Source organism: Nilaparvata lugens, chromosome 14 (genome assembly GCF_014356525.2).
Source record: "Nilaparvata lugens isolate BPH chromosome 14, ASM1435652v1, whole genome shotgun sequence".
In the NCBI taxonomy this organism is placed as follows: domain Eukaryota; kingdom Metazoa; phylum Arthropoda; class Insecta; order Hemiptera; family Delphacidae; genus Nilaparvata; species Nilaparvata lugens.
In genome coordinates this window covers 7,449,398-7,473,179 of record NC_052517.1, presented here as the reverse complement: position 1 = coordinate 7,473,179, position 23,782 = coordinate 7,449,398, and the positions used below count along the sequence as shown (strand labels likewise).

General features: G+C 36.9%; 1 protein-coding gene across 3 annotated transcripts; it reads right to left on the bottom strand.

Annotated features, from left to right (window-relative positions):
• Window positions 1-660: 660 nt before the first annotated feature.
• LOC111043474 (zinc finger protein 771) lies at window positions 661-23,362 on the bottom strand. Of its 3 annotated transcripts, XM_039440673.1 has the most exons (7): window positions 23,015-23,351; window positions 21,048-21,157; window positions 17,344-17,639; window positions 10,838-11,122; window positions 5,194-5,437; window positions 1,758-1,919; window positions 661-997 (listed from the first exon to the last, which is right to left on the bottom strand). In XM_039440673.1, the coding sequence occupies exons 1-7, from the start codon at window positions 23,069-23,071 to the stop codon at window positions 718-720; spliced, it is 1,434 nt and encodes a 477-aa protein (XP_039296607.1). In that variant the 5' UTR covers window positions 23,072-23,351; the 3' UTR covers window positions 661-717. The 3 variants fall into 3 exon arrangements, with proteins under 3 accessions (XP_039296607.1, XP_022184128.2, XP_039296608.1); XM_022328436.2 differs by lacking the exon at window positions 21,048-21,157 and having other exon boundaries at window positions 17,344-17,749; window positions 23,015-23,362; XM_039440674.1 differs by lacking the exon at window positions 21,048-21,157 and having other exon boundaries at window positions 5,194-5,433; window positions 17,344-17,749; window positions 23,015-23,360.
• Window positions 23,363-23,782: the final 420 nt, after the last annotated feature.

The following is a 23,782-nucleotide window of genomic DNA, read 5'->3' as shown; positions in this document are numbered from 1 at the left end:
AATATTCAAATAATCGATTTTATGGTAAGAATAAATCGCTTTCCAATACAATAGATAGCATAGGACAACAGCATGATTTTTTAAAATAAAAAATGAACAGTCGATTTTTACAATGAATAGAATAATCTGTGATGTCTAAGTTGGTATGAACAATTTACTGACATAATACTTGAATACGGTACTTGAACAATATACAAATAATCAATTTTATGGTAATAATAAATCTTAATCCAATGCAATAGCATAGTATAACAGAATAATTTTTTAAATGGATAATTAACAGTTGATTTTTACAATTTAATAGTATATCTGTGATGTCGTGCTTGTTATAAGCAATTTACTGACATAATATCTTAAATAAATTAAGAAAATTCATTATGAAACCATTTAAAAATATGATTTATTACTTGTTAAAATATAATTGATTATTTTAAACGAGGATGAACAGTTGATATTACATCAATAAACATGTATCAGCTACCGTCTATAGAAGGCATTGACAAGACAGAGAATTGGCAACGTTGTTCTCCTATCTTTCTTCACTGCCATTATAACGTGGACCTCACTTGATCGCTAGATATATCAGTTACCCTCCATAGAAGACAGACAGAGGATCGGCAACGTTGTTCTCCTATCTTTCTCCACTGCCATTATAACGTGGACCTCACTATAAAATAAACTAGCATATTATATCACTCTCAACTTTTACAATTATTTTCAACAATTTTCTTCTTTCACTATTATATTTTCCTCTCTTTCTATTCTAACACTATTCTCAACACTTTCTTCGTTTATTAGTATCATATTTTCCTCTCTTTCTATTTTGTCAGCCACTGTTCTTTCCCTATCACATTCCACCCTTTCGTTGGACATCTTCTTCTCTTTTCCCTTCTTCTTCTTCTTTTTCTTGCCTTCGCTGCCGTCGTTGTCTTTCTTCTTTAGACGGTCTCTCTCGTGTCTTTCGAGGTGTCGTTTCAACAGATGCTTTTGGCCGCACCTATGGAATAAAAGTGGAAGAAATTTGAAAATAGTTTATTGGAGACATAAACACAAATATCATGCAATGTATTATAAAAGAATAAGAATAGATTTTATAAGCCAAAAAGTATATCGAAATTTGACGTTTATAGGCCAGTAATTATTGAAAACAACACTCAGTGCCGGTTGCACAAAAGCCGGTTAAATTTTAATCGTGATTAATTCCACTAGAGCCAATCCGAGAAGCCGTCTTATCAAAAAGGCCTTCTCTGATTGGTTCTCGTAAAATTAATCACGGTTAAAATTTAACAGGCTTTTGTGCAACCGGGCTTCAGTCATTACAAAGAGTCAAGACAATACACTAGTAGTTCTGTGAACAGTAGACCTCACGCAGTATTCTCATCCTCAAGTACCTGATTGAAACTATAGACCTTATGGAAATACAGCAATAGACTGGCTTCTCCACACATCTGTTTAATCACTTGTCAGCTGATTTATGATGAATAATTCTATAGTCTGATTTTTACTCTAATATTGGCGTATGAAGGAGGCTCCTTTTTCCTTTTATATTATCCTTGAAATGCAAAATTTCCAAAAACCTTGTATATACGTCGACGCGCAATTAAAAAAGGAACATACCTGTCAAATTCATGAAAATCTATTACCGCGTTTCGCCGTAAATGAGCAACATGTAAACATTTAAACATTGAGAGAAATGCCAAACCGTCGACTTGAATCTTAGACCTCACTTCGCTCGGTCAATTATTTTCATTCCTAACCTGTAGTCACATTCGTTACACATGAGATCCCCAGCATGCATTCCTTCATGCCTCTTGAGACTTGAAGCCGCTGCGAAGGCGCGAGCACACAGCTTACACTGGTAGGGCTTCTGTTTATTGTGTGTTCGCTCGTGGATTTCCAGGGTTCCGACTCTGGCACATCTGAAACAAAGACCAAACGAAACTTTATATTTACATTAAGTTTGGAAAATTCTATTACTGTAATATCATAGAGAAAAGATAGCATAAGAAGATATCCCATGGTTTGTAGAATTTATTCAAAGTTTGGAAGTTTTGTATCAAATTATGGTGGTGTGTTTCAAGATGAGATGATACTGTATCATTTGTGTTGATACTGTACCATGTTGTGGTGATACTGTATCATGTTATGGTGATATTGAATCAAGGTCTATCCCGTTGTGCATTGATAATCGCCATTTTGTGTTATTCTTGTTCACAATTTTTCAATTTTGTTTACAAGCAGTTATCATTGTAGATTGAACATAACTTGATGTGTTATTAGTAATTGGAATTGTGAAATAGATTATTCCGACAGAATTTAGTCCGATAGTATTTAGGAAACTCTTTTCGGGTCGCCGGAGTTCCGTCTGCCCTGAAAGCAGCCACTCACCAAAAAAATGGTCAGCTTTTACGGACGCTACCAAAGTGGAACAGTGAAAGACAAACTGGGTCTATTTCTATTTTACATCTATCATTTTTGGCAGCACTGAACCTGTATTCCTCTTAGTTTTTAGTAAGATTAGAAAGGCTGAAAAGTAAATAGGCCTATTAAAAGTGTTTTGTAGGAGTTATCATTAGTTTTAGTATTATTCTTAAATTGGGTAATTCCATCATATTCAGGGAATTAATAAATTTATGAAAACAATGTTAATATCATTTTTTCTTAAATCTCCCTCTAGTATCTAACTTTATTGGAAACAAAACCAAGATATTTATAGGCTCAGATCAGAGAAGGTGGTCAATTTGGTTAACTATTTTATAGGTTAGTAATTCTAATATTACTATTAGTTCTGTGAACAGTAGACCTCGCGCTCAGTAAGTTACATTGACCTGTTGTTATGTTTTCTCAAAAATTAATGAATAATTTATCAATTTAAAATGTCTAGAAAAAATCCTAAATAAATATATAGCTTTCTGTCCTATCGTACCCTGACGTGTCGTCCCGGAATGTGAGTGTGAGCGCTGTTATAAGGTCTGGCTGCAACTGTCTACAACGTTGATGGAAAGATACAATTTTCAAGATGTTCGATGTTTTTGAACGGGTAGTATTATAGTCCACTAGACAGCTGATTTATGATGAATAATTCTAGTCTGATTTTTACGGTAATATTGGCGTATGAAGGAGGCTCCTTTTTCCTTTTATATTATCCGTGAAATGCAAAATTTCCAAAAACCTTGTATATACGTCGACGTGCAATTTAAAAAGGAACATACCTGTCAAATTTCATGAAAATCTATTACCGCGTTTCGCCGTAAAATGCGCAACATAGAAACATATTAACATTTGAAAATTAAGAGAAATGCCAAACCGTCGACTTGAATCTTAGACCTCACTTCGCTCGGTCAATTAATGATCATCATCCTGGCTCTACTCAATAGAAAAATTCTATTTCATTTCATTTATTCGTGGACAGAATCACAAATCATATAAATATGATTAGGAAGGAACAACAGGCTTGGCCCAAATCTATTCCATTCCCAAATTTTGATAAATTAATAAAATGTCCAAAAATAGGTTATGTTTCTATTGTATGACGTTCAAGTTCAATTTTCGTCCAAAATTAAGCTAAACATTTTGAATTTACAGAAATTGAAACACCAAACTATATTGAAATATAACACTTAATTACCACTATTGACCGAACCGTTGACTGCTTGACCAGTTACTCGAAATTGATAGTTGAATATGTTGAATAAAATGGAATATAAACTTATATAAACGTTAATATTATATTGAAATGAAATTATTATTTATATTAATTATTTTTTGAAAGAGTATAGATACTTTAATAAATTGAGCATTTATATACCAGCTAGTTTTAAATTAGTTTCCCCTAACTGTGCCACAAACAATACAAGAAAACATTTGGACTGTGCATGTGGAGTAACGTGGAGTAGCCTCGAGACGAGGGCAAGGAATTGCCTTTGAAAAAAGAAACTTTCAGTTTCAAATTCAACTTTGATATAATAAGATTCAAAATACTGTAATTTTTCTTCTGTTCAAGAGTAGGCCTAAGTACTTATAATGTTTCGATGAGTTGGAAAACGTTGCCTACGTTTGGTCAATAGAATTTTTCGCGTGGATTTCCGCGAGTAAACCAAGCTTGTCGTATGCGTGCAGCGACCTAGTTTGTCGTCGTCCCAGTTTGACAAAATAGCCCAATTCGTCCCAATTTTTTGGTTGTGATGGTTTTAAGGGCTGGCGATACTCTGCGACCCCCTCTTTTCGAGGTGACCCTCGTTTTGTACAAATGCCTTATGAATCATAGCATCTACATGTTACAAGAATTAGAACAATTCGTTGGACCATTCATTATTAAAATTTCATCATTAAGAAATCAAAAACTTGAATTCACATATTATCTGAACCAGAATATGGTTTTTAAAATACATAATGCATGATTTTGTTACGAGTACGTTGAATTAGATTGGATTTTGAGATGTGCCGCCATTAAAATAAGACAAAATGGCCGCTTCATAAGGATCACGGGTGTCTTGACCTGGTTTCTATAGACCTTGTACTGAATCATTTATGGTGATATACCATGGTATAGTGGGAGGAGGAGGAGGAGGAGGAGGAGGAGGAGGAGGAGGTGGAGGAGAAAGAGAAGGAGGAGGAGGTGGAGGAGAAAGAGAAGGATGATAAGGAAGAAGAAGAACAAGAAGAAAAAGAAGAAGTAGAAGGAGGAGGAGGAGGAGGATGAGGAGGAGGATTGATTGATTGAGTACTTTATTTATGTAGATTACAATATATACTGGCTTATACACTTATATACAATAGCTTACAATATAGCAACATTATAGATGAATTTACATAATATAGACTAAGAAAATAATTAGTGAACTGTATATGATATGAAAAGCAATTTGTAATATAGTAACTATAGATAATAATAATTATATTGTTATGCATCTACATAAATTGGGGAGCTTTGGACATATCAATGTCCATTCTTCGGAAAGAATATTAAAAATATCCTCACCACTAACTCTCTACCAAAGGTAGAAGAGGAAGAGGAAGAGAAATAGGAGGAGACGGAGAAGGGGAAGGAGAAAGACAGAAAAAGCAGGAGAAGAATAAGGTGATGGATGAGAAAAACGAGAAGAAGGAGAAGAAAAAGAATAAGATAGAAGAATGAGATCAATTATTACAAATATATACAAGAATTATGTAGGGGAAACAGGAAGCACAAACCTGAAATCGCATTCCTTGCAGGCATAGGGCAGTTCGCCGGTGTGACGCATGGTGTGTCGTTTGAGGTTGGACAGACTGGCGCACTGGTAGTGGCAGATCTCACACCTGAATGGCCGCTCGCCCGTGTGCGTGCGCAGGTGCCGCTCCAGGTCACGTGACTTGGCGCAGCCGTAGGCGCACAGGTGGCACTTGAAGCTGGCCAGCCGCTCCTGGTGGGCGCGGCGGTGATGCCGTAGGCCGCTATCTTGAATTGTCAAAATTCACCATTACATACATTCTCACTACTCTTATTCAAGATAATAAGACAAATTGAACATCAAGACATAAACCTAGTTTAACAGCTGCAAATCTATGAGAGCTTTATTGTTTACTGTATATTGTTTTTGAAGGGACAGATTCAAGGATCCAAAGGTACAAAGAACCCCACACGTCAACCGAAGCTTATTGTGTTCCCAAGTAGTATGTTAGTTAGGCAAACCAATACCTGTGTCCTTTACAAGAACCAGGGGTTTTTCCCTATACTAACATTCCATTCATCACCTGGTTGCTTGTCGCAATCCAGCGTGAAATGCTTGGCAGTCTCTTCAGACTGATTAGTCCTCGAGACCTACGTGAGTTCCACTCCTGGCCATTTTGTAGGTCCTTCCGCTGAGAGAGGGGATGCCAAACTGCCTCTATAGTGAGGTCCACGTTATAATGGCAGTGAAGAAAAATAGGAGAAAAACGTTGCCAAGTCTCTCCATTTTGCCACTGACTGTACACAGCTGTTACTCAATTCATCTCATTAAATTTAACCTAATAATAATCATAATTTCCTTGATAAAATAATCAATTAATCAATAAAATATATTTTTAATAATTTGATTCAAAAATTTGCTTTTATGACTGAGATCAGATTTTTATTTTTATACAAACCTGAAATGGCGACTAATTTAAAAAGCTGTGATACAACAATCTGAATTTCAAAACAACAGAAATTGAGTTATTTGGTAGGTATTCTATTCCAATTTCTTTCAAAAATTATAAAAAAATAAAAATCCTTTTTAAAATAAGTAATTTCATTGGAAGTAATTCTGAAATAACCTTTCAATTATTATTTATACCGGTACGAGTAGGTCTAACCTATACGGGTAGGCTAACTGAAGCATGGATGAAGTCTAGGATGGTTAGTTATCAACTTTTAAAATGTCATTTCAGGTATTTTAATTTGTGTTTCTCATACGGTAATGTTCAAAATTATTTAATTGTTTCAAAAATACATTTTAAATCAATTATACGACTTGTGTACTCAAGTATTTTGATAGAATGAAGTAAAAAATGGCGGCTGAGAATATGGTTTGTTCAGTTTTGTACAGTCACTGTCAAATAAATATAAAATATTCTGGCAAATAGACAACATTGCAAAGCGAGAGAGAGAGAGATAGTGCTATCTGTTTTGTTATATGATAGAAAAGGACAGCAACAGTATTGTCAATTGTACACTGCCATTATAATGTGGACCTCACTATAGGGAGCCCGACCCCCGGCCACCTTCGACTCAGCCACTTGATCCACATCTGTGCCTGGAGTTTCACCCATCTCTGGTCTCTTGGGTTTTTCTTTTTGCCCCTCCGAAACTCTGCAGGGTCAAAAGCCTCACCTCTCCCAAGAAGTTTTGCCTAAATGGCCGCCCTTCTTTGAGCAGTGGTGAGTTTTTGCCTCTCCACCCACAAACCTACATGAGTTCCACTACTGGCTTTTTTGTAGGTCCTTCCGCTGAGAGAGGGGACGCCAAACTGCCTCTAAGGCGCCGGCACCCGGCCAACCTCGACTCACCCACATTTATGCCTGGAGTTTTACCCATCTCTGGTCTCTTGGGTTTATCTTTTAGCCCCTCCGAAACTGCCCTGATGGGGCAAATCCCGTGGGTTTGAAGGCAAGGCAAGATGCCTTGAGGTCCATTTTAGTCGCCTCCTACGATAAGCATGGATGCTGTGGGTGAATTCTGGTTTTCAACACATTCTTGAGTACGATGATCGACTCAAAGCTCCCCCAACCCACAGGGGGCATGAGAGCTTTAATACATTATAGAAGCAATAATTGTTTAAATCAGTCATCAAATTATGATTTATTTCAGTTATCAATCTATTAGGCTTGCATTATAGAAGCAATAATTGTTTAAATTAGTCATCTAATTATGATTTATTTCACTTATCAATCTATTAGGCTTTGGTAGGACGAAACAAGTGGATCTTGTTCTGTGTAAAGATTATTAAAAAATTGGATAAACCTAGTTTAAAAGCTGCAAAGCTATGAGAGCTTAGATACATGATAGAAGCAATAATTGTTTAAACAATTAAGTCTTAAGTAGTTCACACTGCCATAGCCTATAGTGGGGTCCACGTTATAATGGCAGTGGAGAAAGTTAGGAGAACAATGTTGCCGATCCTCTGTCTTGTCAATGCCTTCTATAGATGATAGCTGATACAGGTTTATTGATGTAATATTAACTGTTCATTCTCGTTTGAAATAATCATTATATATCTTATTATAATAAGCAATCAATTATATTTTTCAATAATTTCATAATGAATTTTCATAATTAGATGAACTATTTTGTTAATTAATTATTAATTCTACTGTACATTATTAAAAGACGATCTGGCAACAGAGCAAAGCAAGAAAGAGATAGTGATATCCGCTCTGTTGAATGATAGACAAGCGATAGTAATACCATTGCTAATCGAACACTGGCATTATAACGTGGACCTCACTATAGCAGGTAACCAGTGCTCCGCAAGGGTCTACTTTAAAACTTGACAAACTGAGAAGATGACGTAATGAAATTTTGAAGAATTTAAAATAGGCCTATAACCATCCCCGGTTGATTAATAATGTACATGCAAATTTACAAGTTAATCAGTTGAGTAGTTGAGACGTGATGCGTCAAACATAATTTCCCTATCCAGTACGTGTTATACGTACGTTATTAAATTTTGGAAATACAGAATTAAAATTATAGAATAATTACAATTTTTTCGAATTTAACTTAGCTTATATTGATTCTAAAATGGGAGATTGAAAGAATATGGAATAATGTGTGATTCATCTTATATCGCATATTTCCTGGACCATCTATTGACAATCAACAACTATGAAAACATTAAATTCATCTTTGAAACACTGATTTAACCTATCAATTTTTTTTAATTCAACACTTTACTGATATAAACAACCCATTACAAAATGATGGTGTAGTTGTTTATGTTAAAGATAGTATAAATGTACAATGTGTTGAGCTACGGATTAACCAGGCAAATGTCCTACATATTAGTGGGGTGTATATTTATTCATTGAAGTTATCATTTATTCATTGTTGAAAAACCGCTGATTTATGTAGTTACATTACAATACTATATTATCAATATTCTAATGTTCCATTCAATCTTCATTGTAATATTAATAAGTTTTCATGATATGTGAAATTTGTTGCATAATTAGCTGTTGTACTGTAATTTATTGTAGATGCGTGTATAGACCAGAATGTATTGTGACTTACTTGAATAATAAATTTGAAATTTGAAATAGATATTACTACAAATTGATTGAGAAAAATATGTTTTCGGAATAATAAATGCTGCATGACTAAGCACAAAGGAATTCCTTATTAAGATGTAAATGAAAATATTTATTGTCAGATAAATTTCATGATTTACCAAATAAAGTCAAGTGTGACATGAGATACATTGACTTTTTGGCGGTACGGAGTTCGCCGGGTAAGCTAGTTTGTTGATTGGTGGTTCAATATCGGGGCACCGAGCTTCGCTCGTTATTTATTCATTGATAAACAGAGCACAATTCTTCAAAATGATTGGGGAAGGACAAACAGGCACAGCCCAAAACTGTTTCTTCCCCGAATTTTGATTTATACACTATAAATGGAACAAAAAGTAGGTTATGTTTCATACACTTGAATTCATATTATACTAGCCGTCAGGCTCGCTTCGCTCGCCATAACCGTCTAGCCAGGGGGCTCCGCCCCCTGGACCCCTGACTGGATCGTCCAAGAATGATATCAGCAGGCTCGCTTCGCTCGCCTGCATTTTTCATTTGGGCATTTTTATCATATGTTAGGACAATCCAGTCGGGGGTCCAGACTAAACGGCTGGCTAAACGGATATGGCGAGCGAAGCGAACCTGACTGTTAGTAATATAATATTTCCAGGATTGAAGTAGCAGTGCCCAATCAATTTTTGCGCGATAAATGCATTTAAATCTTCAACTTGGTGCCAACCTAACAAAGTCAACTCAACTTAATGCCAACCTGACAAAATTACTAATTTAGTTCGAAGAGGTACTCTATCTAGATTATAGTTCTATAGTAACATAGGCCTATGATATGGAAATTTCAATTATAATTAAGAGATTGGGAGAAGAAGAATATACATGCTAAAAGACGAACTTTAACCCCTTAAAAACAACCCTAAGAGTAAAAATATTGCCAAAAGATTTCTTAGTGCGCCTCTAAAGGGCCAACTGAACATACCTACCAAATTTGAACGTTTTTGGTCCGGTAGATTTTTAGTTATGTGAGTGAGTGAGTGAGTCAGTCAGTCAGTCAGTCAGTCAATCAGTGAGTGAGTGCCATTTCGCTTTTATAGAAACCTACTATGTTCTGAATTTCGTGAGAATCGTTAGAGCCGTTTTCGAGATCCGGTGAAATATAAACATCTAATAGTATATTTCGCACCTAGGGTCGAAAATGAGACTTTTCCGGCTCGAAATTGGTTTTCAAGTCCGAGGCCGTAGGCCGAGGACTAGAAAAGATTGAGAGCCGGAAAAACATTTTTGCCCATGGTGAGAACGTTATTTTTCGCCACACAGAAAAATAAACAATATAAATATGAGAATAATTGTTTATTAGGCACTTCCGAAAGCAAAACAGGAAGGTCATAGCTCTAGCAAATCTGAGGTAATCTGAATATCAGGAAATATTGTCCAAGTATTTTTATTTTTTATTCTGATTTGTCTAAATAACCTAAAAGATTATGTTCAATTATGTAAGGTTGAGTTTATACTTTTTATTCTTCAAAATGACAATAAGATGATATTATATAATTGTTTTGATTCTTGAATAATAAACACAAATGATGAAAAGTTTTTTGATCAGCTGTTTTAGCACACTTGAGATTTGGCCAATCTGAATGTCAACGTCAACAATGCTTGTTGTTGTTGACTTCGGAAGTTTAGGTTAGAAGTTCTATCCTACTCTGAAAATCGAATTTGAATAATTTATAAAATATATCTTATCTGTAGACCTATTTTATTCATCCAAATAAAATTATAGTATCTTATTGCAGAATACTTATTCAATTCTAGAAGCATAAACTGATTCCGTTTCATAAACCATTTTGTAAACACGTTCACATCAAATCAGAATCAGCTGACTTCAAGGTTATTTTACAGCCCTAGGGCCGTAAAACTTTTACCGGCCTGGTCAGAAAACAATTATTTTCGGCCTCCATATTACGCACGAAAACCAGCTCATTACATCCAAGTGGGGCGAAAACATATAAACAGAAATTTTGCTCGTTTAATAGTATAGGATATCCAATAGATTGATGAATGAGTTAATTGATAATTCGATGACTAATATTAGTCTGACCTGTGGCAGTCTTGTAGCTGCACTGCGTACACCAGAACAGGCCATCCCTTATCTCGAACAGGGCCGCCTTCTGCTGAGTTTTGGGTTTGTTCTTATTGCGAATCCGCTTCCTAACCGTCGGCTTAGGGTTGGCTAGGCGCCCGTCACAAAACTCGGGGTAGGTGATGACAGGCGTCGGAGGCTTCTCCATTGGATAGGGCACGGCTGAACAGATTTTGCGGTGGTCCAGGAGGGCTGCATTGCTCGTCAAAATTATCTTGCACTTTGTACAGTGGATTAAGACTCCTGCAAAAGAAAAAAAGGAAATTGTAATTAGTTGTAAATTTATTGACCGAGCGAAGTGAGGTCTAAGATTCAAATCGACGGTTTTGCATTTCTCTCAATGTTTAAATGTTTGAATGTTTATATGTTGCGCATTTACGGTGAAACGCGGTAATAGATTTTCATGAAATTTGACAGGTATGTTCCTTTTTTAATTTCGCGTCGACGTATATACAAGATTTTTGGAAATTTTGCATTTCAAGGATAATATAAAAGGAAAAATGAGCCTCCTTCATACGCCAATATTGGAGGAAAAATCAGACTATAGAATTATTCATCATAAATCAGCTGACAAGTGATTACACAGATGTGTGGAGAAGCCAGTCTAATGCTGTATTTCCATAAGGTCTATAGTTTCAATCAGGTACTTGTGGATGAGAATACTGCGTGAGGTCTACTGTTCACAGAACTACTAGTTATTCACTGGGCGAAGTGAGGTCTAAGAATCAAGTCGACGGTTTGGCATTTCTCTTAATATTTAAATGTTTATATGTTGCGCATTTACGGTGAAACGCGGTAATACATTTTCATGAAATTTGACAGGTATGTTCCTTTTTTAATTTCCTTTCGTCGTTTACATACGGTTTTTTGAAATTTTGCATTTTAAGGATACTACAAAGGAAAAGAAGTCTAAATTATACAGTATTATCTTAACTTGATACACAACACCATAATTTGATACAAAGCTTCTAAACTTTGAATGAATCCTACAAACTTTGGGATACCTTCTTATTGTCTATTGCCACTATTTTAGGCATGAGAGAGTGTAATAAGGGCACAGTATGAGAGACTACCAGCGTCACATAGCTTCACCAAAAACAAATACTAGGACTATCGGCTTCGGTTAACACTCACATTTGCAACATAGACACCCTATACACTGTATATTATTAGTGTGTTGTTGGGAGTGTAAGAGTGTAAGAGGGCACAGTATGAGAGACTACCAGCGTCACATAGCTTCACCAAAAACAAATACTAGGACTATCGGCTTCGGTTAACACTCACATTTGCAACATAGACACCCTATACACTGTATATTATTAGTGTGTTGTTGGGAGTGTAAGAGTGTAAGAAGGGCACAGTATGAGAGACTACCAGCGTCACATAGCTTCACCAAAAACAAATACTAGGACTATCGGCTTCGGTTAACACTCACATTTGCAACATAGACACCCTATACACTGTATATTATTAGTGTGTTGTTGGGAGTGTAAGAGTGTAAGAAGGGCACAGTATGAGAGACTACCAGCGTCACATAGCTTCACCAAAAACAAATACTAGGACTATCGGCTTCGGTTAACACTCACATTTGCAACATAGACACCCTATACACTGTCTATTATAAGTGTGTTGTTGGGAGTGTGAGTGTGTAAGAAGGGCACAGTATGAGAGACTACCAGCGTCACATAGCTTCACCAAAAACAAATACTAGGACTATCGGCTTCGGTTAACACTCACATTTGCAACATAAACACCCTATACACTGTATATTATTAGTGTGTTGTTGGGAGTGTAAGTGTGTAAGAATGGCACAGTATGAGAGACTACCAGCGTCACATAGCTTCACCAAAAACAAATACTAGGACTATCGGCTTCAGTTAACACTCACATTTGCAACATAGACACCCTATACACTGTCTATTATAAGTGTGTTGTTGGGAGTGTGAGTGTGTAAGAAGGCACAGTATGAGAGACTACCAGCGTCACATAGCTTCACCAAAAACAAATACTAGGACTATCGGCTTCGGTTAACACTCACATTTGCAACATAGACACCCTATACACTGTATATTATTAGTGTGTGTTGGGAGTGTAAGTGTGTAAGAATGGCACAGTATGAGAGACTACCAGCGTCACATAGCTTCACCAAAAACAAATACTAGACTATCGGCTTCGGTAACACTCACATTTGCAACATAGACACCCTATACACTGTATATTATTAGTGTGTTGTTGGGAGTGTAAGAGTGTAAGAGGGCACAGTATGAGAGACTACCAGCGTCACATAGCTTCACCAAAAACAAATACTAGGACTATCGGCTTCGGTTAACACTCACATTTGCAACATAGACACCCTATACACTGTATATTATTAGTGTGTTGTTGGGAGTGTAAGTGTGTAAGAATGGCACAGTATGAGAGACTACCAGCGTCACATAGCTTCACCAAAAACAAATACTAGGACTATCGGCTTCAGTTAACACTCACATTTGCAACATAGACACCTATACACTGTCTATTATTAGTGTGTGTTGGGAGTGTGAGAGTGTAAGAAGGGCACAGTATGAGAGACTACCAGCGTCACATAGCTTCACCAAAAACAACTACTAGGACTTTCGGCTTCAGTTAACAGTCACATTTGCAACATAGACACCCAATACACTGTCTATTATTAGTGTGTTGTTGGGAGTGTAAGAGTGTAAGAAGGGCACAGTATGAGAGACTACCAGCGTCACATAGCTTCACCAAAAACAACTACTAGGACTATCGGCTTCAGTTAACACGCAGTGGCGGCGTGTCCATGAGAGCACAAGAGCACGTGAACCCCCTATGAAATTGCTACAATAAATTAAAGTTCAAATCAATAGAAAATTGATTGAAGTAATAGTAATACTCAAATTTCTTGTAATATTAAAACAATAAGGAGCGCACCAAGCAAGGTACACACATTGAGATAACCTTTTGAATTACGCGCTACAGCAAGCAGGATCACTGCTCCAAGCGTTAGTATGGGTTCAAATGGTAGCTGGGCGAGTTCAATTCCTTCCCCGTGGGGGGTGGGAGACTATTTACATTAGCTTTACGGTGAGCTGCTTTCCAAGCAGCTCATAGCTGTGATAGTGTGCTTTGCATTGGCGCCATTGCCTTCTAGAGCCGTTTCCACTTATGAACTGTTCTAGCTGGCACTGGCTACTACTTTGTTTACTGTTTGCAGTTTCGCGTTCGCGCTACATGTGTTGTCGATTTTGAGGTTAATTCTTGTTTCTTCTTTCTTGTGTTTTGAAAAGTGAGAATGGAGGGTTCAAGAAAGGTTTCAGTTAGCTATTTAAAAGAGATAGTGTTCTCTAATTTATCAATCGAGGAAAAAATATCGATTAAGGAAAGTGGTAGGCCTACACCGACAATTGATATACATCAGACTTCTACATCGAAATCCAGGACATACAAGAGAGATTTCAAAGACCAACAATATGAAAAGACATCTTGGCTGTGTGGTTGTGAAGAAACTAACAAACTTTATTGTTTTCTGTGCTTGTTGTTTGCTCGCGAAAAAGGCGATCCAGCATGGATTAAGAAGAACGGTGTGTGTGATTTAGCTCATTTGACTCAAAAAATTGAAAAGCATGAAAACTCACATGCGCATATTAGTGCTTCATTGGATTTCAATTTACTTGGTAAAATTGATGTTCGTCAACAGCTTGATAGTGCTTATCGTTTGAGCATCAGAAAACATAATGAGCAAGTCACCAAAAATAGGTATGTGCTTTCCAAACTTATAGACTGCATTAAATTTTGTGGTGCATTTGAGTTAGCTCTTAGGGGTCATCGAGAGGACGACAATGCTTTAAATCCGGGAATTTTCAAAGGCCTTGTGAATTTTACTGCAGAGCTTGATTTGGCTTTGAAAGAACATTTAAATAGTGCTACAGTTTTCAAAGGCACCTCCAAAGACATTCAAAATGAATTGCTGGACTGCATGCTTTCTGTGTGCCAAGAAAATATCAAACAGGAGATTAAAAATGCTCAATATGTTTCTCTAATAGCAGATGAGACAACTGACATTTCGTCTGCATTTCAGTTAGTTTTAGTTTTTTGGTATATTTATCAAATGGTCAACCAGTAGAGAGATTTTGGAAGTTCGATAATCCTGAGGGTTATGATTCACAATCGATTGCAAAATGTATTTTTTCAAGTTTGGATACTGTCATAACAATTCCAGAAAAACTCATTTCTCAAAGTTATGATGGTGCGAATGTGATGAGTGGACAACATGCTGGTGTGCAGACAATAAATTGTGCAACAAACCTATAAGCATGTTTTTTTTGTGCATTGCTATGCACATCAACTCAATTTAATGTAGCACAAGCAGCGAGTCAAAATCAAGATGTAAGAATTTTTTTCTCAGATTGAGTGATATTACTAATTTTTTTCAATTCTCCTCAAAGAATAGATGTTTTAGACAGAGTAGTCGGCAAACGTGTACCTAGGGCGTCAGCAACAAGGTGGAATTTTAAAAGTAGAACTGTGAATACAGTTTTTGAATATAGAGAAGAGCTAATCGAGTGTATGGAGGAGATTCAATCCACATCAAAACAACCTTCTAGTATTATAAAAGCAGGTGCTATTGCTCGTCTTCTCAAAGATAATAGATTCATTTTTTGGCTCTCGGTTTTTCACAGGCTAATGCCTCATGTTGACATTTTATATAATCAGCTGCAAACAGTTAAGACAGATGCTATGAAAATCAAATCAAATGTTGAACATTTTATCAAAGCTGTTGAAGAGGAAAGAACTAAAATGAATGATTTGATGGAGATGGTAGCAGACTGTGCAGGAAGTGTGCCCAAACGTTCAAGGCGCGAAGAGGACACCTACCTCAGTAGAACAGTGGCTGCCAAGGAAACCTGTGACATCATCACCACTCAAATCAAAACCCGGTTCTCATTCACAACATTCTATTCAGCAATCTGTTTATTGGACTCACAAAAATTTGAACATTTCAATAAGGATTTCCCAGATACCTTGCTTGAAGATACTGTTAAGGTTTACTCATTTCTTGAGAAAAATCGCCTAAAAACAGAACTTGAAATAATTTTTAGAAGAGTAGACTTCAGAAATTTGCTTGGTGCTGTCAGTTTGCTACAATTTTTCATTGAGAATAACTTAACTTCGTCATTTTCCGAAACCTATAAACTTTTGTTGATAATTTCAACCATCCCAATGACAACAGCTGAAGCTGAGAGGTGTTTTTCTACACTAAAACGAATCAAGACGTTTTTGCGCTCCACAATGAACCAGGACAGGCTATCAGCATTAGCAATGCTGACTATTGAGAAGGAAATGATAGCAAATATCATTAACTTCAATGAGAAGGTGATCGATGTTTTCGCAGCAAGGAAGGAGAGGAGGATGGATTTTATTTTCAAAAAATGCTCTGTAAATGCCAACTAGAAGGAGGGTGAGTGTTAACAAAGTCTCTAAAAGCATGTTAATCCTTATTTCTTTGATTGGAAATTATCTTACATCGAGGAAAAATTATTGCTGTTTTCTGTATAATTTATGATTTGTACATGAATTATTCAATGGGAGTATGGGAGTACATCTTCTAGGTTGAGAATCCTGAGTATATCTAAATACTTATTATTATTAAACGAAAATCCAAATTATTATATAGGTACTTAATATAATACAACCCATTAGAATATTTTGTTACCTACGTAATAATATGATAGGCCTAGTACTCTTCTAGGAATAAAAAATTACATTCTACTACGTGAAACGAACAAAATTCACTTGAAACATGGGGTTTAACAAATTATTAAAGATCTAGATCTTGTTGCTCATGTTAAATGTGAACCCCCCATTAGTATTTGCACGAGCCGCCACTGGTTAACAGCCACATTTGCAACATAGACACCCTATACACTGTCTATTATTAGTGTGTTGTTCGGAGTGTAAGAGTGTAAGAAGGGCACAGTATGAGAGACTACCAGCGTCACATAGCTTCACCAAAAACAACTACTAGGACTATCGGCTTCAGTTAACACTCACATTTGCAACATAGACACCCTATACACTGTCTATTATAAGTGTGTTGTTGGGGAGTGTGAGTGTGTAAGAAGGGCACAGTATGAGAGACTACCAGCGTCACATAGCTTCACCAAAACCAACTACTAGGACTATCGGCTTCAGTTAACACTTATATTTGCAACATAGACACCCTATACACTGTCTATTATTAGTGTGTTGTTCGGAGTGTAAGAGTGTAAGAAGGGCACAGTATGAGAGACTACCAGCGTCACATAGTTTCACCAAAAACAACTACTAGGACTATCGGCTTCAGTTAACACTCAAATTTGCAACATCAACGCCCTATACCATTGGATATCTTCTTCGCTATATTTTATATTTATATGGAATAACTTTAAAGATAAATACTGTAGAACATAATAAGCTCAACTTACCAGCTTTTGCAAGGTCATCATTTTCGTTTGGTTTTAAATTATTTAATAAATCTTCTTGCAAATCGTCAACCAATTTAATTGGCGAGCCATTTTCAATGAGAATATTTGGATAGAGTACATCAGGAATATCAGTCTTTTCTTCTATATCTCCTTCTCTCTCATCATCCTCGTTACCCGCTTCATCCTCCTCCTCCTCTTTCACCTCCTCCTCCCACTTTTCTTCTCTTATTTCATAATCATTGTTCTCTTTTGCTTCACCTCCTACTTCTTCTTCTTCCTCCTCCTCATTTTCAAAGTTTTGTCGTAAGTTGTTGTTTTCCAAGTTTTCTTCATCATCTGTAACTTGATTTTCTCCAATTGTTTTACTATATGAATCTTCTGAACTTATTGAAGATGCATCTTTATTCTGAAATTGAGAAAAAGAGAGTAAGGTTATTGAGTTAGTTAAACAGGAGTAAGTCACATAAATTCTACAGAATAAATTGATCGAAAGTGTCTCTAATAGTAATACTCTGTACTCACTCCGTGAGTTCTGTATGTTGGAGAGCAGTGTGGTGAGTGCCTATTTCCTTATTTGATTTCTGCCTCCGGGCAGTTGTTTTTCTTTTACATTTTTGACGTGTCCCAGTGGGTTTCACTTTGGTGATCCCTTTTATGGACCTATTTAAATAAATACTAAAATAGTCTTGAGAGTTCCAGAGAAAAGTATTAACCTTCCAGCAGTTGCGCTGTTGTAAAAAGTACAACAGTGCCAGTTTTTTTGCTGCACAAAACTATTGAATGGGGTGGTGTCAGTGAATGAGTCACCTATGCAATCCAAAACTTTCCCCCCATCACTCCACTGAGTTGCAGTATCAACCGAGCAATGGTTGTCTTTATGTGCCATTTAGTCGCGACAGAGCATAAGATAGGGAAAGACTGTATACGGGGACTGTAAACGAACCAATAACACAGAATTGATGGCTTTGCTTGATGTACCTTATTTGGCTATGAAATGGTAATCATTCAAATGTTCATAGGCGTAAAATATTCCAAGAAGATGGAAAAACTAATTATACAATTAATTAATATGTTCTGACAGTAAACAGAGTAGGCCTACATAACACTTGGAAAATTGGATGTTGTACATAATACAACACGCGACTGCTCGTGTGATTGAGTAGGGCGCGACTACCGGAAGGTTAAATAGCGGTGTATAGCGCTACTTATATTAATTTATAGCATTGTATAAATTACATCAGCAATATTTATCAGGTATTACAAAAAAAAAAAAAAAAAATAACCAGCACAGGGTCTACCAGTAAACTTCTAAATAACTGAAAAGGAAAAATGTGATTTAGTTTTTAAGCATTAACATCGACAACTATGACATGAAGTAAAAATGTGGTCAAATGGGCGAAACATCAATATACAAAGGTATTAAAACGGTATGTAGATTTATTGATGCAGGTTCATAGTATACTCTTGTTTTTTAACCATATTTTTCTAGACTATCGAGAACATATTATTATTTATTAGCGTATGGCACATATATACATATAGCCTAGACGCAAGCATATAGGTAGGTAGTCAAAGAAAAATCTAGTCATGAGACAGTTGTCAGGTTAATAAAAGATTGTGCTAAATATATTAAATTTTGATTTCGAGGTTGTCAAGGTAGTGTAGTGATTGTGGAGAAGCCGAAATGAAATCATTTAAATCGCCTTGGTAGGCACGTATATTACAATTTCTGATGATGTGCTTCATCGTCTGTCTAGCCTCTCCACAATCACACGCAGGGGAAGGTAAACTGCCCCAGTCATTAAGAGAAGCCCCGCATCTCCCGTGGCCAGTCCTAACCCTGGTGAGGGCCGCCCACGTCCGTCTATTTTTTGTAGATGTGTGACGAGATGTGGGGGATGTGCCCTCTATGTTCGAATTGACCTTGACTTCAATGTTATTGATGTAACCCCTTTTTGTTGCGAACTTGACCTTGAAGTGGTTGCCATTTCAGTGCCTAAATTACGTGTTATTATTGTGTCTTTGTATCACTCACCTAGTGGGAATTTTGTGCATTTTTGTGAACTTTTTGAACGGCTATTGATATTTTAACCAAGAAATATGATTCTGAAATTCTGATTGCTGGTGATTTCAATGTTGATTTTATCAGTGATGCCCCAAAAACTCGATCTGTTATTGAATTGCTGAAATGTTATGGAATGTATATCACCTGCACTGAACCTACAAGAGGAAGAGCTTGCCTTGACAACGTTGCAGTTAGCCTTCAGTCTGAATTTTGCAGCACAAATGTGATAGAGTTGCATGGGGATGACCACTCTGCTTTGAGTACTGCTTGCATCCTCCCGAAGGCGGCTGAGGCACGTGTCGCGCCATCTTCTACCTGGCATGCTGATTACATTTTTCGATCGAGACCTGTGCATGAATCAGCCCTTGAAAATTTCAGAGGTATCTTGTCCAGTACACCCTGGAATGACATTTTCCTCTCCTCAGGTGGTACTGAGTTGTTTGCAGCTTTTTTTCAATATTTTCGTGACAGATTCGATTTCTTTTTTCCTGAGATTGTCAGGCCGCACCGTCCCCAGGCACTAAGGAGGAGACCTAGACATCTGGATGGCCACAGGGAGTGGTATACTGATGATCTGGCCAGACTTAAGGGACTCATGCTCGCTCTCAAGAACCGATGTGAGGATGGTGATGCTGACAGCTCTGCTAGATATAGAAACTTTAAACAATTCTACAAGAGGAGGATCGAGCTGGCTAAGAGGTTGGCAACTGAGCGACAGATCGAGGATGCACCTAACCAATGCAAAGCTGCCTGGGATGTGATAAATACAAACAGATCCATGCCACGGAAAAAGATCGACTTTGCAAGCCCGGATGATTTTAATGGCTTCTTTGTGGGTTCGGTTCAGGATATAGTGGATTCCCTGCCTGATACTGCCATTGATCCAATTGATCTGTTGGAAGGAAGAATCCAGCCGGGACAGGAGCATCTCTCCTTCTTTCGCCCCACCACACCAGCTGCCTTGAGGAGGATCATACGCTCTTTCAAACCCTCAAAAAGTCCAGATGTGTTTGGCATGTCTGTGAGCATGCTTCGAGAGGTTGTTGATGCCATTGCAGTTCCTCTCTCTGCATCTGTCAATGAGTGCTTGAGGTCTGGAAATTTTCCTGATTTCTTGAAAACATCAAGAACTGTCCCAGTCTTCAAGAAGGGTGATCGTGAGAACCTTCGTAGCTTCAGGCCAATCTCCATAACTCCTGTCTTTGGCAAGGTGATTGAGGCAGTGATAAAGCCTCAGCTGGAGGCTTTTTTCGAGGAGAATGGCCTGTTCTCCAACATGCAGTTTGGTTTCCGAGTTGGGAGATCAACAGTGGGTGCAGTCGACCATGTGGCTGAGCGGATTGATGCTGCCTTCGAGGATGGTGAGTCTCTTGCTCTTGCTCTTTGTGATCTGAGCCGAGCCTTTGACTGCGTGGACCATGGCATTCTTCTTAGAAAGCTGAGCTTTTATGGTCTTAGAGACTCTGCCCTTTCCATCTTGGGCTCTTACCTTTCTGGAAGGACTCAGCTTGTCTCCCTCAGTGGTGCTGACTCCCGGACACTTCCGGTAACTTTTGGTGTTCCTCAGGGATCGGTGCTGGGGCCTACACTGTTTCTTGTCATGATAAATGACCTCGACGACCACGGTTCCTTTTCAAAGTTTTGTCGTAAGTTGTTGTTTTCCAAGTTTTCTTCATCATCTGTTACTTGATTTTCTCCAATTGTTTTACTATATGAATCTTCTGAACTTATTGAGGATGCATCTTTATTCTGAAATTGAGAAAAAGAGAGTAAGGTTATTGAGTTAGTTAAACGGGAGTAAGTCACATAAATTCTACAGAATAAATTGATCGAAAGTGTCTCTAATAGTAATACTCTGTAGGCCTACTCACTCCGTGAGTTCTGTATGTTGGAGAGCAGTGTGGTGAGTGCCTATTTCCTTATTTGATTTCTGCCTCCGGGCAGTTGTTCTTCTTTTACATTTTTGACGTGTCCCAGTGGGTTTCACTTTGGTGATCCCTTTTATGGACCTATTTAAATAAATACTAAAATAGTCTTGAGAGTTCCAGAGAAAATTATTAACCTTCCAGCAGTTGCGCTGTTGTAAAAAGTACAACAGTGTCAGTTATTTTGCTGCACAAAACTATTGAATGGGGTGGTGTCAGTGAATGAGTCACCTATGCAATCCAAAACTTTCCCCCATCACTCCACAAGTTGCAGTATCAACCGAGCAATGGTTGTCTTTATGTGCCATTTAGTCGCGACAGAGCATAAGATAGGGAAAGACTGTATACGGGGACTGTAAACGAACCAATAACACAGAATTGATGGCTTTGCTTGATGTACCTTATTTGGCTATGAAATGGTAATCATTCAAATGTTCATAGGCGTAAAATATTCCAAGAAGATGGAAAATCTAATTATACAATTAATTAATATGTTCTGACAGTAAACAGAGTAGGCCTAGATAACACTTGGAAAATTGGATGTTGTACGTAATACAACACGCGACTGCTCGTGTGATTGAGTAGGGCGCGACTACCGGAAGGTTAAATAGCGGTGTATAGCGCTACTTATATTAATTTATAGCATTGTATAAATTACATCAGCAATATTTATCAGGTATTACAAAAAAAAAAAAAATAACCAGCATAGGGTCTACCAGTAAACTTCTAAATAACTGAAAAGGAAAAATGTGATTTAGTTTTTAAGCATTAACATCGACAACTATGACATGAAGTAAAAATGTGGTCAAATGGGCGAAACATCAATATACAAAGGTATTAAAACGGTATGTAGATTCATTGATGCAGGTTCATAGTATACTCTTGTTTTTTAACCATATTTTTCTAGACTATCGAAAGCATATTATTATTTATTAGCGTATGGCACATATATAGCCTAGACGCAAACATATAGGTAGGTAGTCAAAGAAAAATCTAGTCATGAGACAGTTGTCAGGTTAATAAAAAATTGTGCTAAATATATTAAATTTTGATTTCGAGGTTGTCAAGGTAGTGTAGTGATTGTGGAGAAGCCGAAATGAAATCATTTAAATCGCCTTGGTAGGCACGTATATTACAATTTCTGATGATGTGCTTCATCGTCTGTCTAGCCTCTCCACAATCACACGCAGGGGAAGGTAAACTGCCCCAGTCATTAAGAGAGGCCCCGCATCTCCCGTGGCCAGTCCTAACCCTGGTGAGGGCCACCCACGTCCGTCTTGGCAGTTCAAATCCAGCCACATTTACACCAACTGAGTAGGCTAACTAAAGCAGATGCTGAGGGGGGTTTTTCCATCCACTCTTCCTCCCAGCTTGCTTTCATGGAAAAATTTTCATCGCTCAGTTGCTCTGGCATGCGCATGGAAGGATGCCTTGACTTTAACCAATCACCCAAATCCAGAAGATCTCCAAGGATTGGAAGTACCCTGTTACTCTTTATCTTTCGAATATTCTTTATCTAATCGAAAGCATAACTATTAGCTATAATTTATATCTCTAAAAAGTGGAATAATAATATTTATTTTAATTGATAATCTTAATAATAATGGTTGATTTCAATGAGAACAGTGTTCTCCACGTAAACAACAAAACACAGATGAAATAGTGCTGTTTAAAAACTTACCTCCAACTCATTGAATTCATTTTTTATCCAAACTTCATTGCATTCTGCTCTTTCCATTACAAATAGATAATAATTAGTTGGTTGTTTCTGTTTTCAATAATCATTTATAAGTGAGAAATTGCATACGCGGTGAAAGATAACCTAACTTTTATGGTGATGTGAATTTGTAAAAAAAAACAAAAGTTGAAATTTAAAAAAATTACAAAAAAGATATTGTAGTGATCAAATAATAATTTGAAACAAATAGAATCCACATTTTAATTAATATTAATTTAGCAGTAAACTAAAATCTGCTTCCAAAAAACCAACTCTAAGGCTCTTCAAGAAATAAAGAGAATAGTCAGCTGATTATCTCGAACACCAAAATCAACATCTGTTGGAATCAGCTGGCTATTTTCAATTTTTATTTTCATTCACGAATATTCTAAAAAATATTTCAAATTCTAGCTCAATTTATTCTTCAAACTAACTTAGATGATAAACTTATATTATTAAATTATTTAATAATCTCATTGATCATTATAAATATATTTCAACATTTTTGATTCTGTAGTTGGCAGCAGATATTTTTGCTTTTCTGCGCAAGTTCACATTGTTGTGGTCCGCCATGTTTAGTAAGAAAACAACGAGGAATCATCTTGTTTGGTAATTTTGTGTATTTTGCTATTTTCTAATAATCAGTTTACAACCTAAAACTTGTTTCTGTTGGAGTCTTTATCAAGGATTTACATAAATATGAGTGATAGAGAAGATAACGAGCACATTCTT

What these genes read in the sequence shown, in the direction of transcription:
- LOC111043474 (XM_022328436.2), bottom strand. Translation starts at nt 23,071, where the DNA reads ATGGAAAGAGCAGAATGCAATGAAGTTTGGATAAAAAATGAATTCAAT. An exon ending in ATGAATTCAATGAGTTGGAG is followed by an intron (nt 17,750 to 23,014) that starts GTAAGTTTTTAA and finishes TCTCAATTTCAG; the next exon opens with AATAAAGATGCATCTTCAAT. An exon ending in TGATGACCTTGCAAAAGCTG is followed by an intron (nt 11,123 to 17,343) that starts GTAAGTTGAGCT and finishes TTTCTTTTGCAG; the next exon opens with GAGTCTTAATCCACTGTACA.